The sequence below is a fragment of the Mesoplodon densirostris genome, chromosome 13 (genome assembly GCF_025265405.1).
Source record: "Mesoplodon densirostris isolate mMesDen1 chromosome 13, mMesDen1 primary haplotype, whole genome shotgun sequence".
Classification (NCBI taxonomy): Eukaryota; Metazoa; Chordata; class Mammalia; order Artiodactyla; family Ziphiidae; genus Mesoplodon; species Mesoplodon densirostris.
The window spans coordinates 78,592,575-78,608,358 of record NC_082673.1 but is presented as its reverse complement, the minus strand read 5'-3'; the positions used below and the strand labels follow the sequence as shown (position 1 = coordinate 78,608,358).

At 42.4% G+C, this 15,784-nt stretch overlaps 1 protein-coding gene across 1 annotated transcript; it reads right to left on the bottom strand.

Moving 5' to 3' along the window:
- Positions 1-4,185: 4,185 nt before the first annotated feature.
- Positions 4,186-9,441, bottom strand: ZNF572 (zinc finger protein 572). Its single transcript, XM_060116141.1, has 3 exons — positions 9,362-9,441; positions 7,667-7,780; positions 4,186-6,514 (listed from the first exon to the last, which is right to left on the bottom strand). The coding sequence occupies exons 2-3, from the start codon at positions 7,743-7,745 to the stop codon at positions 5,004-5,006; spliced, it is 1,590 nt and encodes a 529-aa protein (XP_059972124.1). The 5' UTR covers positions 7,746-7,780; positions 9,362-9,441; the 3' UTR covers positions 4,186-5,003.
- Positions 9,442-15,784: the final 6,343 nt, after the last annotated feature.

Here is a 15,784-nt window from a genome sequence, read left to right as displayed (position 1 = left end):
TTTTTTTTTTTTTTTGCGGTACGCGGGCCTCTCACTGTTGTGGCCTCTCCCATTGCGGAGCACAGGCTCCGGACACGCAGGCTTAGTGGCCATGGCTCACAGGCCCAGCCGCTCCGCGGCATGTGGGATCTTCCCGGACCGGGGCATGAACCCGTGTCCCCTGCATCAGCAGGTGGACTCTCAACCACTGTGCCACCAGGGAAGCCCTAAATGTTCTTAATATCTTTATTTTTAGAAACCTAGAAACAATCAATCCAAAAAACGATTGAACATTTCTATGCCTAGAGCCTATACTTGGCAAAATTATGAGCAAATGAGGGTGAACAGGGAAGAAAAACATTTCCTTAACACCTATTCTATGTCAGGTACCTCACTTCATTCACTGCTTACCAAATCTTACAAGGTGAGTACACAGTACAAAGCTAGTAAGTGACTGAAACATGAATTTGAAACAAGTTTTAAACCCCTCCTAGACAGTCTGAATCAAAAGCGCAGGGTCTTACTTCCATAGGATTCTGAACAATTGGGACATTTTAGGGTCCTCTAGGGTTAGTGTGAGGATAGGCCCAGCTTCCTAGGACAGTCACTTTCATTTCCAAGTCAGCCCCAGCCTCTGTGGACTGGGCAAGCAATGGTGTTATAGGGCCCAGGGGGACACTGAGACTATACAGCCTAATCCAGTAGGCTTTATCCATTGGTGAATACCCCTCAAAAAAAACCAACAAACACTTCACATGCCAGGCTTTGTGTCAGGCTCTGGAATTACAAAAAATGAAATCCATTCTCTGACTCAAGGAGTTGACAGTCTAGTAGAAACACCCATCCTGGAAGGACATACTCTTGGATGTTACCATAAAACATATAAGCACGACACCCACTCAGTAACTACTGAGCACCACTATGTGCAAAGAAAGTATTGTGTCAAACTTCACCAAGCTTGCATTTTCAGAGCAAACCTAACCCACTTTAATCTACAGTTACCTCTAGCTCCTCAGATTATCAAATTATTAAATCTGAAGATGGAGGGTTCAGCATAATAAATATAATTTAGGAGCTGGCAAGGAGAAAGGAGTCATCTGAAAAGCTGCACATTTTCCTACTATTAATCTATCCTTACATCTGTCCCTCCTACCGTCATTTGACCTCTGCTAGACACATACTAGGCATCAGGTACATTTTTGTTGAATGAATGATTATGCTGCTTGAAAGGAATTACACAAACTCAAATACAGAATAAAAAGCAATGAGTTTTATCACTACAATGATTACCAGAAACTGAGAGATGGGCAAAGGTGAATATGTGGGACTAATGTATAAAGAGCAATTGTCACATACCATACCCTACTACCTCTCACCATCAATAAGGAAACTTCTACAGCACCAAGAAGAAGGCCATTTGGTAGATCAAACTTCAATGGCTTAGAATGATGGAAGCAAACTTTTATCTCAGGTACTTAATAGAGACATACGTTTGCATACCTCCTTGTAGGCTATAAAGCAGCTGGGGAGTGAGTTCCCTGCTACATTTGTGAGTATATGCATTAACATGAATTTCCCCACTCCACTGTAGGGAAAAAATATACAAACCCTCACTGTGAGTACGAAAAAATGAATACAGGAAGGAGTCTTCTTTTTAATTAAAAAGAAACTATGAAACACATCACTTGTAAAAAAGAATGCTTTATTTAATCAGGTGTTGAATCCTTTGTGCTGGCAAGAAAAATAGGAAATACAGAATATTTACTTCTTCGGGAGCTAGACAAAGAACGTATTTGCTGATTAATGAAAGTGAGGCAAAGGCTTCAAATAGGATTAAATTTGACTATGTTAAATTCTCCATTGTAAGTGACAAATCTCTCTTCTGCTTTCCTAATTTTTAATCCAAAGAGACAATGATTCTTGACAAATTGTTTTACTAATAAAGCCCATCTTAACCCATCTAAAATGTGAATGTCTATGCTCCTACAGACATTTGAGGTTTGTGGAGTGGGTTTTATATAATTGTGGGCAGTCATAAAACATAGTATAGGGATGGTGATAAGACATTAATTGTACCAATTGTTAATCTCTTTCAGATGCAAATTAACTGAAATTGAACTTGCTGTTTTGTTCTTTCCTGATTTAAACTGAATCCTCTGTTTCATGAACAACAAAAAAATTCAATTAGCTGAATCAAATAAAAGTGTTTTCAACAGTCTGCAAACTTAAAACACAATATAGTCTTGTGTTTTTATACTACCTTATTCCTCAGAGTTCCTGAGGTTTGTCATAAAGAATCCCCAAGCAGGAAAGCTTGGGGTTGTATTGCTGCTTCTGAAATGTGTGGAGGATATTTTTCAATTTGTTTCCATTAATAATAACCAATTACCATTTATTTAGACCCATTATATTTTAAGCACTGTGCTAGCTGCTTTACAAACATTTATTTAACCCTTACCAAAACCCTACAAGGTAGGCATTATCTCTGCTTTACAGATGAGGAAACGGGTTCAGAGTGGTTACTTGACACACATACTGGGATTGATGATTGCGCACCACCTCATCAGCTACTGCCTTGCAACTGATTGCTAATCAAACTCTTATCAAACATTAATCAAACTCTCAGTTGTCTGTGGTAAAAAATACTATGAACACTTGTCCTCAGATATTACAGTTTAAGACAATTTGGGTAATACTATGTAACATACATAGGTAAAAGTATGCTTAGGTAAGGGTCACATTAAAGCCAATGATGCCCAATAATGTTCTCCCCCTTTCTGAAAGCAGAAAATCACCCCCAAAGACTTCTTGAATACCTTTGTTAGCTTTTGCTTCATTTTTAAATGCTATCACAATACAGAAAGACGCAATTGCCTCACCAGTATCAGGGGCACCACAATCACGAAAGAAATAATCCCCATGCAATTCAGCTACCCACCAGTGATCTATAGCCCTTTGCAGCACCTGTAATTGGCCCCTTCTGGCTCCACATTCCTAATATGCATCTCTACCTATTCTTCATAAAATATATTTTTGACTCCAAAAAAAAGATGAAATCCTAGGCAAGTCCTGACCTTCCTGTACATCTACCTTTTGCACTGCAGGAAGAACTGGAGGTGGAGGCATAGGGAATGTCTTAATACTTTACAAAGCACCATTCCTATTGGACAGATGAGCAGGGAGGATTATGTCTCAGTTACCAGATCCACATACCACATAAGCCAAAGGGCAAAAGAAAATTGTCAAGGCCGGAACTAAGGAATTTGGGGCTCCAATGGCAAACTGTCCCTGGACACTGGCTCAGACTCAGTGAGTTAATTATTAGAAAAAGAACCCAGTTTCTGATCTGATGAGGACGTATAGAATAGTAAAACTGAGGGGAAAGGACCATTTGACAGAAAGCCTTAAAACAGAGTTCAAGAATCCTACGTCCTAATCTGGCTTTGGCCAACACAATGGGATCATGTCACTAGATGACTGAGATGACCAAATATAAAACATACAATCATCAGAATAGCCAACTTTTGGACTGTGTGCCTTCAAAACTCTATCCCAGGGAATTCTCTGGCAGTCCAGTGGTTAGGATTCCATGCTTTCACTGCTGAGGATGCAGGTTCAATCCCTGGTCAGGGAACTAAGATCCCACAAGCCACACAGCGCGGCCAAAATTAAAAAAATAAGAACAACTCTATACCATTTCTATTCTATATTGAAATTCCTCTTGGAAAGCAGAAACCCCAGAGCACATTTCTTACAGTCTTATAGGAACTAGATCTGTCAAGAATGATGATCTTCATCGGATGAATGGATAAAGAAGATGTGGCACATATATACAATGGAATATTACTCAGCCATAAAAAGAAACGAAACTGAGCTATTTGTAATGAGGTGGATAGACCTAGAGTCTGTCATACAGAGTGAAGTAAGTCAGAAAGAGAAAGACAAATACCGTATGCTAACACATATATACGGAATTAAAAAAAAAATGTCATGAAGAACCTAGGGGTAAAACGGGAATAAAGACACAGACCTACTTGAGAATGGACTTGAGGATATGGGGAGGGGGAAGGGTAAGCTGTGACAAAGCGAAAGAGAGGCATGGACATATATACACTACCAAACGTAAGGTAGATAGATAGTGGGAAGCAGCCGCAGAGCACAGAGAGATCAGCTCGGTGCTTTGTGACCGCCTGGAGGGGTGGGATGGGGAGGGTGGGAGGGAGGGAGATGCATGAGGGAAGGGATGTGGGAACAGATGTATATGTATGACTGATTTACTTTGTTATAAAGCAGAAACTAATAAAAAATAAAAATAAAATAAAAATAAAAAATAAAAAAAAAAGAATGATGATCTTGAAAGAACTATTTGTGATATTTAATACAGCAGCCACCAGTCATGTGTGGCTACTGAGCACTCAGCAAGTGGTTTGTGTGACTACGGAAGTCAATTTTAAATTTCATTTCATCTTAATTTAAACTTAAATATCCACACGTGGCTAGTGGCTATTGTACCAGACAGTGCAGTTCCAGATACTGTAAAAGTTAATTTTCAGCAAAGAAAAACACATTTAAAAAAAAATTAGTCTTTTCTTCCTTGAGACCCAACAAAATAGCCAGGAATTCACATTATTTGTTCAAAAGGAATCTTTCTCTGGGTAAATCCCCAAGGACAGAAATGATTTGTTGCCACCCAATCAGGCAATAGGAAATAAGGAAATTCAATGACAATCTCATCTTCAGACTCCCAGGATTTCTCTCCATGTTTTTCTTTGAAGCTATTCCTATCTTACCTTAAATAAAAAATATTCTTCTTTCTCTCCATCACTGGCAGTCTCTCTCACTGGGCAGATCTGATGACCCGAGGATCTGGGTCTTTCCAACCTCTAAGGTGGGAGGTTGACTCTTCCCAAATGTTTTGGCAAACAAACCAAAGAAATTTTATAACCCTGTGATCAGAGAACACCTTAACTGTAATGCTCCGATAAGAAAAGAAAGGAAAAAAATAAAAAAACAGACTTTGGGACTCAGGAGGGAGATGAATTTGGGACTGAAAATGAAGAGATAAGAGCCATTTCCCCAGAACAGTTTTTCCAAGTCCATTCATGAGGAAAATCTTCAACTTCGGGAGATGCAGAAGACTTTTCTATATGAATTTTCTGATGCTGAATGAGGTAGGCACTTCTGCTGAAGCATTTCTCACAGTCAGTACATTTGTAAGGTTTTTCTCCTATGTGGGTCCTCCGATGCCTGATAAGGTTAAAGCTTTGACTGAAGCACTCACCACAGTCAGGACATTTATAAGGTTTCTCTCCTGTGTGCGTCCTTTGGTGAATCACCAGGGTGGAACTCTGACTAAAAGTTTTCCAACACTCAGAACATCTATAAGGTTTTTCTCCTGTATGTGTTCTCTGATGTCTTATGAGGTGGGAGCTAAGGCCAAAACTCTTTCCACATTCACAACATTTATATGGTTTCTCTCCTGGCTGGATTCTGCATTCGTCTATCACACTGCAGTTCTGACTCAAACTTTCTTCATATTCAGACGTTTCATAGGATTTCTCACCTGTGTGCATCTTCCAGTGTGTAATAAGGTTTGAACTTCGACTGAAATTCTTCCCACATTCTGTACACTGATAGGGTTTTTCCCCTGTATGTATTCTCTGATGCTTTATTAGAGTAGAATTGCAACCAAAGCTTTTTCCACACTCAGGACATTTGTAGGGCTTCTCACCTGTGTGTGTCCGCTGGTGGCGAATCAGACTAGAACTCTGACTAAAACTCTTCCCACAGTCGGGGCACTTATAAGGTTTTTCTCCAGTGTGGGTCCTCTGATGTTCTACTAGGACATAACTGTGGCTGAAGCATTTCCCACAAACCGGACATTCATATGGTTTTTCACCTGTATGTGATCTGTGATGCTGAATAAGGTGGGAGCTGCTACTGAAACTCTTCCCACACTCAGGACATTTATAGGGTTTCTCTCCCGTGTGAGTTCTTTCATGGATAATAAGATGGGAGGTGTTGCTGAAGCTTTTCCCACACTCGCCACACTGGTAGGGCTTCTCGCCTGTGTGTGTTCTCAGATGCTGAATCAGGTGAGAGCTGTTACTGAAGCACTTCCCACACTCAGAACATTTATAAGGTTTTTCTCCTGAGTGGGTCCTCTGGTGAGTTCGAAGATGAGAACTATTATTGAAGCTTTTCCAACATTCAGAACATTTGTAGGGTTTGTCCCCGAAGGATGAAGTCTGCTGGACGGCAGCCCTGGTATGTTGTCCTGGGTCCCATCCCCAGTGATTGAGTTTTTCCTCCTCTTTTCCTGTAGAATTTCCCTGATTCTCCAAGTTGCCATCATTCTCACAGGAATCATCACACTCAGTTTCACATCCCTGGGACCATGTCAATGGCATTTTTTGTGTGTCCTCATGCTTACAATTTTGTGGGCCATCACTTTTAGACCATTTTGAGGCTCTCTCTTTATCTGCCTTAGAGTTACTGTGTTGAACAGTTTCCAAATTATTCTTACTTTCATCTCCTGCAAGAATAAACAAATAATCTAAACACATTCGCTAGTTTCTGCCAGGGGAAAGAAATTCTGAATCATGGTGAAAGAGAGGGAATAACAAACTCAAACCTCGTAAACAATTTTATATGAAAAAAAAGTTTTTATAGCTACTTTTAATTCTTTTACTCTATGTGTTCATCAAGTAGATGAACGTTTTGTACTTACAACAACACTAATGAGGTATCTGAACAGTTCTCACCGATTGCCATAAGGGATATCAAGCTAAAAATAAAGACTTAAAAGAAAAAAGTAAGGGAGAAGATGAATAGAACACTATCTGAGGTGAAAACTAGATAAAACCTTAGTTAAAATCTGAGGGGCCTCCCTGGTGGCGCAGTGGTTGAGAGTCCGCCTGCCGATGCAGGGGATGCGGGTTCGTGCCCCGGTCTGGGAGGATCCCATATGCCGCGGAGCGGCTGGGCCCGTGAGCCATGGCCGCTGGGCCTGCGCGTCCGGAGCCTGTGCTCCGCAACGGGAGAGGCCACAGCCGTGAGAGGCCCGCGTACGGAAAAAAAAAAAAAAAAAATCTGAGCATGTTAACAGGGGCTTCCCTGGTGGTGCAGTGGTTAAGAATCCGCCTGCCAATGCAGGGGACACAGGATCGAGCCCTGGTCTGGGAAGATTCCACGTGCCATGGAGCAACTAAGCCCGTGTGCCACAACTACTTAAGCCCGCACGACTAGAGCTCGTGCTCTGCAACAAGAGAAGCCACCACAATGAGAAGCCCGTGCAATGCAATGAAGAGTAGCCCCCACTCGCCGCAACTAGAGAAAGCCCTTGCGCAGCAACGAAGACCCAACATAGCCAAAAATAAATTAATTTTAAAAAATTCTTTTTAAATCTGAGCAAACATAGAAATAACAATGATACCCACTACTTAGCAAGAACAGTAGCTTTACATATAGTGTATCATTAATCCTAAAAAATATGTGAGACAGATATTATTATTCACTTTTCTTAAAGATGAGAAAACTGAGGCTGTAGGAGTTTTCATAGCTTGGAAGTGACAGAGTAGGGAATCAAATTAAAGTCTGTCTCATTCTAATGCCCTGATTTTCAACACATTCTACAGCACATTGTATAATGAATTTCCAAAGGATTCGGATCTTCTTGATCCCTCACCTGTAAAAGTGCTTTTCAAACTCTCCCTCTCCGTGAAGCCATTAGAATCTGAGACCAACAGTTTTTGCTCTTGTTCCATCACAATGGTCACAGTCAGGTTAGGGATCAGAAATCCTGTGGAAGGAAACAGGTTATGCTTGAAGGCATTTGTTAACATTTCTCCTTCCTCCTTCCTCTACAACCACTGCAACATAACAACTGTAAGCATAGAATGTTCTGTGGACCATACTAAAAGTAAGAAACATGGGCCTTAGAAATCTTTTTAGAAAATCTTATCTCAGATGCAAGTATTTAGAATTATGAGTTTACCTGATTTACTTTTCCTAGGGAAATAATTTAAAAATTAAACCTTCACATTAAAGTCTGAGGATCAAGCTTCAAAAACAGAATGAATACTAATACTCACTGTTCACTTGGAATTTAGAAACACTTTTAATTGAAAAAATGAAGTAGTGTTTTGGAAAAGGCACCAATAATAAGACATTAAGGAATCAATATGCAGGTATAAAAAGCAGCTAAAGAGAAAGCACCCTGTTTAGTTTACAAAGAATAAGTGGGTCCTTGACAGAAAGATGAAACCTTTGAAGTCAATTACAAAAGAAAGTTAGGATTTACTTAACTAGTAACAAGAAATTAAGACAAGGTAGGGCTAGAATAACTATAGCCAATAATCTCTAAACATAAAAGGGAGGCCAACGAGGAAACTCTTCCTTGCCTCTTCCTCTCTATCATAATCACAATATCTTTTTCAGCCTAAACTTTATCTTCTGGACCCAACTACAATCCCTGAGCTACTTTATGGGACTGGAAATGTGACCTTTCACTGGAAGGCAGTTATACATGGACTTGGCATTTCAGGATATAAAGAATAGCACAGGGCTTCCCTGGTGGCGCAGTGGTTGAGAGTCCGCCTGCCGATGCAGGGGACACGGGTTCGTGCCCCGGTCTGGGAGGATCCCACATGCCGCGGAGCGGCTGGGCCCGTGAGCCATGGCCGCTGAGCGGGCGTGTCCAGAGCCTGTGCTCCGCAGCGGGAGAGGCCACAACAGTGAGAGGCCCACATACCACAAAAAAAAAAAAAAAAAAAAAAGAATAGCACAATTCAGGAAAAAATGGGAGCTTTAAAGAAGGCACACATATGGAAAACAAAAGATGGTGTACTTATAATTTTCACCCTATTACTGCCTATTATGTGGCATGCAGTGAACTAAATACCTTACACGTGTCTCATTTAATTCTTACAATAGCCCTCTGAAGTGTATGAACAGATACCAGCATGCTGTAGGTGAACAAAATAGACATTAAGAAACTTTCCCAAGGGCACACAACCGGAAAGTAGTAGAGCAGGATTCAGTCCCAAACCTGTTTGGACACTGACTTCAACATTCTTATCTGATACAGTAAACAACTAGAGCAGAAAGCAGAGCTGGGCATAACCCCAACCTGCAAATGATCAGGACCTTTATTTTGGAATATATTGACTTCCACCACCACTCTCCACACCCGGCCCCAGCAGTGAAATCGCCAAGCCCTAACCACTGGACCACCAGGGAATTCCTATATTGACTGTGTTTTTAGAAAGCCAATTCACATCCCTAGACCTTATGCCAAAGGAAGCTGGCATTCTCAGTCTATAAGAAACTTGTCTAAATTACAAATATGCCCAGTGTTTAAGTGGGGGGAAAAAACACATACCTGAATGCAAAAAAAAAAAGGAAAGTTGTTCAAATGGAGTAATATGTCTTGCCGTCTGAGTTACGTATTTCTATCAAAGTCTTTACAAAAGAAGCAAGAGTCTGGGTAACAGATACCCATGCTACCATTTTCCCTGCTAAGAAACTATTAATTTTGGTAACAGAAGAGTCCTCAGGTTCCTCTCAGCAAAAGGGTAGCAAACTCAAGGCCATAAATGGTATTAAGAGGCTGTCCTTAATATGTCATTCCAGGGACTTCCCTGGTGGCTCAGTGGTTAAGAATCCGCCTGCCAATGCAGGGGACAAGGGTTCAAGCCCTGGTCCGTGAAGACCCCACATGCCGCGGAGCAACTGAGCCTAAGAACCACAACTACTGAACCTGCGAGCCACAACTACTGAGCCCGCGTGCTGCAACTCCTGAAGCCCACGCGCCCAGAGCCCGTGCTCCGCAACAAGAGAAGCCAACGCAATGAAAAGCCCGCACGCTGCAATTAGGAGTAGCCCCCACTGGCCGCAACTAGAGAAAGCCCGCGCTCAGCAATGAAGACCCAACACAGACAAAAAAAATTAAAATAATTTTTTTTTAAAATGTCACTCCACAGAGGAAGGCTGTTTTCACTCTCCTAGAGCAAAGAGGTGATTACGATGGGGGCGGTGCTTTGCATTAAAAAGACTTCCAAAGAAAATGCACTGCCTTAAGCTTAGCTTTCAGAAGCGCTGACAGGGAGCACAGGCTGGGGTGCACTACGGGGTGAGCTCCAGGGGAGCAGATCATCTCCAGTCGACACGGTCCTTCAAGGGACCCCGCAGGCGAGGTTGGCGCAGTTGCCCGTGCAGCGAGAGATGCTGGCTGGGCCTTCGCCCCTCACAGCAACCGCATCCCTCTCCGGGACTGACATCCCTCTCCTGGGCGGCGCAGCTTCGCTCCTCTGGCCCGCAGCCCTCGGCTCCCTTCCACCCGAGAAGGAACTCACTGTGCTGGGGGCTACACACAAGGCGCCCCGCACCCCCAGCAAGCCCAGCTGTCCCGGAATTAAGGGTCCCCTCTGCTTCTGACCCCACCAACCCACGTTCCTAACCTCTCAAACGCGGAAGACAGAAACAGGAAGTACCCCCATCTCCCCTAGCCGGCTCGCCGGGCCTCTCTAGGAAACAGTGATGGCCCGTTCTCTTTGGTCTTAACCCTTAGGGTACCGGACAGGAAGGAGCGTCCTGGTGGATTTCTCTTCCTTGTGGCCTTTGTCTTTTGCCAACTCTGATTCTCATCCCTTACGCTTATCAGGCGCTTTATCATAGAGGCCCAACTGGAGCTTATACTCTTCTTTGCCATCATTAGATTTCTCATCATCATTAGAATTAAAATGAAGCTAATATTTCAAGCGCCTTCTGTGTGTTCCCACTGCTGTGAACTAGGAGGTATATTTAGCTACCTGTGGAACAGTGAGAGAGCTAAGGCATCCACCCACATATAAAACAATTAGTTCACGAGGCAACGTTATGAATAACACTTAGAGAAGCATTTAAACTCTCCTCTTTCATTACAGAGAAAACAGAAGCCTTCATCTCCCGCATATCAAACATGCAAATCTACTAAGTCTGCACCGCAACCATCTCTTCCTTCCTTCCTATTACAACAGAGCATTGGTGCTTGGCACTGAAAATGAGCCCTCTACTACCAGTCACTTTACTTCCCACCTTCATGGAAGCCTTACACCAGCGGTCCCCAACCCAGGGACTGGTTTCGTGGAAGACAATTTGTCCACGGGGTGAGGGGGAGGGATGGTTCAGGCGATAATGGCAGCGATGGGGAGCAGCCGAGGAAGTTTTCTTGCTTTCTTGCTTGCTTGCCCGCCTGCCTCTCACCTCCTGCTGTGCCGCCCAGTTCCTAAAAGGCTACTGACCGGTACCCATCTGCTGCCCGGGGGTTGGGGACCCCTGCCTTACACTATCAACAAAACTCTTGACTCTCCCACCTCCACACCAAAACAGTCCTTCAGTTTTCCTTTTTTTTTTTTTTTTTCTTTAACGCAGGACGTTTCCATTTTATCATTTCCCACTCATCTTTTAACTCATTTCTCCTGCAGTAAAAACAATAAATCACTAAGATCATCAATGACCTCTGTGCTCTCAGCACATTAGTATTTTTTAGTTCCCAAGTCCTTTTTCAGGAGTTTTGACACGGCTGACTTTCTTCTACAAACACTCTTTTGAGGGGACATCGCACTGTCCTCATTTTCCTCCAACATCTCCAGTCAGTCCTGTTTGTGTCTTTTACAAGCCTGCTCTTCACTAAATGTTGAGGTTCCTCAAGGCCATCCTAGACCCTCTCCTCTTATCTGGAATGTTCTCTGTCTAGGCAATCTCATTCATTCTCTAACCCCCCTACACAAACAACTCACAAATGTCTGTCTCCAGGCTACATTTCTGAGCTCTTCACGCTTATAACCAATGGCCCACTTGACATCTCATATTACACGTCTCAGTAACATCTCTAAACCAAAATATCAAAACCCCAAATCTTTTCTCTCACTTTCTTCTCCCACACGTACATACAAATCCAAAATAAAATAAAATAAACCTGTTTCTCTTCCAACATTCTCTCTCAAACCATCCATCTATTTATACAGAAGTCCGTAACTAAGCTTCATCCATTGTGTACTTCACACATAACTCTCAAATCCAGACACTCCTCCCAGCCACCAGGGCCACCCTCAACTGGGGCCATTACCCCTCAGCTGAAGGATTTCTGTAGCCTCCTAACAGTCCTACAGGGGTCCATCCTTGCCCTTTCTCCTCCAATCTCCTCAGTGAATCCAGAGTAATCTTTCAAAAAATAAATCTGATTCTGTCACCTTCCTTTACCCTGTCAAAGCCTATGCATCCTTCAGATTTCAGCTCATACACCACTTCTTCACAAAAGCTTTCTACACCCTTCCTAACAGGGTCAGCTACCTATTTTGTGCTCTTCTAGCACCATATTCCTCTCCGTGGTAGCCTATCCTATGACTGCAACTTTATTTGCATGATTGATTTCTTATTTTGCCTCCCCAACAAATGTCAAGCTCCATTAGGGCAGAGTTCACCTCTGTTTTTGCTCAACATTCTGTCTTAGAACATGGCACAGTGTCGACTCTAACAAATATTTGTTGAGTGCCTACTATGAGCCTGTTACTGTATTATCTTAGGCCCTGAGGATGCAACAATACACAAAATAGTGTGGGGGAGACCACCAGTGAATGACAACAACAACTGTACATATAACTGATGGACACACAGATGCATCACTTAGATCCCCTTTTAAGGAAAGATTTGTTGCCCAACTCCTGTAAGTGCTGTGAGCAGAAAGCTTACAGCTGTGAGGCCCCCTCAGGGATTGCTTCCGTTGCAGAGACCAGCCTCTCTCAAGCTCACAATCCTCCCAGGGCAGCCACATCCAATGACTGATCAAGGCAAAAGAACAAAAGACTGGCTCTTTGGGCCCAAACCAGACAACTCTTATGAACAATTTCAGCTCCGAGGTTCTTGGTAGAGTGGGTAGAAGAAGCTATTGTCAGCCTCCGATCACAATTCAACCTCCTCCTCGGCTCATTCCTGATTCCTTTCCTTCCCTTCCACAGGTGTAGATTCCAGAGGCACTCCATAAGCAACGCCCTGGACGCTAAACACTATCTCAGAATCTGCTTTCTCAAACAAAACAAAACACACAATGAAATGTCCTCTCCCATCCTGGACCCCAGCCATCCAATTCTCTCCACTGGCAACCCATGTTGTCTGTTTCGTGTTCATCATCCATAGATATTTTATGCGTATGAGCAAATACGTACCTACATACATACACACATACACACATAGGTAAAAAATGAGAATAGACAGATAAATATTCATGTATATATATATAATTATATATATAAAATCATGTAGATATATAAAATTATGTGTGTGTGTGTATATATATATGTAATTCCATGTTGGCATAAACTACTTACTTTGTTCTAAGCTTTGTTTTTTCACTTAACAACATGTCATAGAGAGTTCTCTATTCCAGATATTCATCATAGAGCTCCCTTATTCTTTCTTACAGTTGCTTAGTATTCCATTGTCTGAATATACCATTATTTGTTTACTTTGCTCCCTATCCGTGGGCCCTTATGTTGCTGCAAACTTTTGCTACTACATATAATGCTGCAATAAATCACTTAGCCTTTATTTTTTTTAAAGCTGTGATGAATAACATGAATTTGGTGCTCAATATCCATTCCAACTTTCTTTGATCACAGCTCCCTGTAGAGGAGAGTTGATGTTATGAACTGAATTGTGTCCACTCAAAATTCATATTTTGAAGTTCTAAACTCCAGTTGACTTTTTTTTTTTTTGGAGATAGGGCCGTTATGGAGGTAATTAAGTTTAAATGGGGTTGTGTGGGTGGGACTATAATTGAATAGGACTAGTGTCCTTATAAGAAGAGAAAGAAACACCAGAGATCTCTCTATCCCCATGTGTACAGAGGAAAGGCCATGTGAGGACGCAGCAAGAAGGTGGCCATCTGCAAGCCAAGAAGAGAGACCTCACCAGAAACCAACACTGACTGTACCTTGATCTTGAACTATGAGAAAACCGATTTCTGTTGTTTATACCACCCAGCCTATGGTATTTTTTTAATGGCAGCCCAAGCAAACTTATAGTCAGAAAGCTAAAATTACATTTACCAGACTTATCTGAAGTAATGGCAGTAGCTGAAGCAGCAGGGTTTTTGTTTTTGTTTTTGTTTGATGTGGACGATTTTTCAAGTCTTTTTTGAATTTGTTACAATATTGCTTCTGTTTTAGGTTTTGGTTTTTTGGCAGCAAGGCATGTGGGATCTTAGCTCCCCGACCGGGGATTGAACCTGCACCCCCTGCATTGGAAGGGGGAGTCTTAACCACTGGACCGCCAGGTAAGTCCCGAAGCAGCAGTTTTGAGAGGCATTCCTGAAAGCTTAGACCCCAATCTTTTTCTTCAGCCCTCCCAAGGATTCCAAAAGCCATTTAATGGTTATAGCAAATCTTATCCTTATGTCAAGTCAAGGAGATTCTGTTCTCTGCAATGGAAACTAACTAAGAATGAAAGCTACTAGTAAGGAAGCTACAGAGATGGATTTAAGGTTGGGGACACATGAACAAAGTTTGTAGAAGTGCCCTTGAGTGGCAGAGACCTTTGGCTAGCTTGCAGACAGAATTCCCAATGGGAGGATGGCTGAGTGATACATGTAAGGTGGCTGGGACCAGCACCACAGTCCGAGTTAGGTGCTGAATGAATAGTGATGCTTGCCTTCAAATTGAATACTCTGGCCATGGGCAATCTGTCAACACCAACCACTGGGCAGAAAAAGACTTTACTCAAAATTTCTGGTTTGTACAAAGACTCAGAGCTCTAGTTTAACTCCAAGGGAAGACAAGAACAGGAGTGAATTTGAACTTTCCACCAACCCTTGTCAGTGAGGTGCACCAAGGCAAACCACGATTTGGAAAAGTAGAGAAATATGACATTTCTTGTAGTTGAGTGGCAGGGTGTGTAGCACTGCATTTTCCCAAGATGGCCACCACAGTGTATCCCAAACTACATGTTATTTTTGCAAGGTGATGTTGACACTCCTTATATCCAGTGATGGCTTCTGTGTCTCCTCTCCCTGGACTGAGTAATCTTGTACAACCGTCTCAAACTGTAGAGTCTGAGGGAAGTGACGAAATACGACTTATTCTTATTCTCTTGTGAGGCCTGCTCCTAGAACCCAGCCACCATGCTGCAAGGAAGCCCAGGTCACTTGGAGAAGCCATGTGAAGCTATTCTGGCTTGAGTGAGAAAGACTTTAAATGACTTCAGCTCCAACCAACATCATACTGCAACCACATGAGACCCCAAGTGAGAACAACCAGCAGAGTCCAGTCTTCGCCCAGAACTATGAGAGGAAATCATACAATGATTATTTTTACTCAAAGCTCCTAGGTTTTGGAATGAATTGTTATGCAACTGTGGACAATCAGAATATATTTAGTACATTGAAGAGTGGTACTACTTTAACAAAAACCTAAAACATGTGATATTGCCTATGGAAACAGGTGGCAAGCAGAAAAGGGAAGGTCCTTGAGCAGTGTTAGTGGAAGCCTAAGGATCTTGAGGAGATTGTCAGTGAGGGTTTAAAGGAAAATGAGGAGAAGTGGAAGATGGAGGAAAGAGGTCCTCGTTATATAGTGGAAGAAATTTGACAACCCTGTCATCTGTGCCGACATTGAAAATAAGAAATATACCTAGTGGACTGAACAATCTTGGTCAGGAGTCAGCAAACTCGTTTTGTAAAGGGCCAGATAGTAATTATTTCATGTCCGAGGAGCTACTCAACTCTGCCATAATTGCACGAAGGCACGAGTCTACAAAACTGGCAAATAGG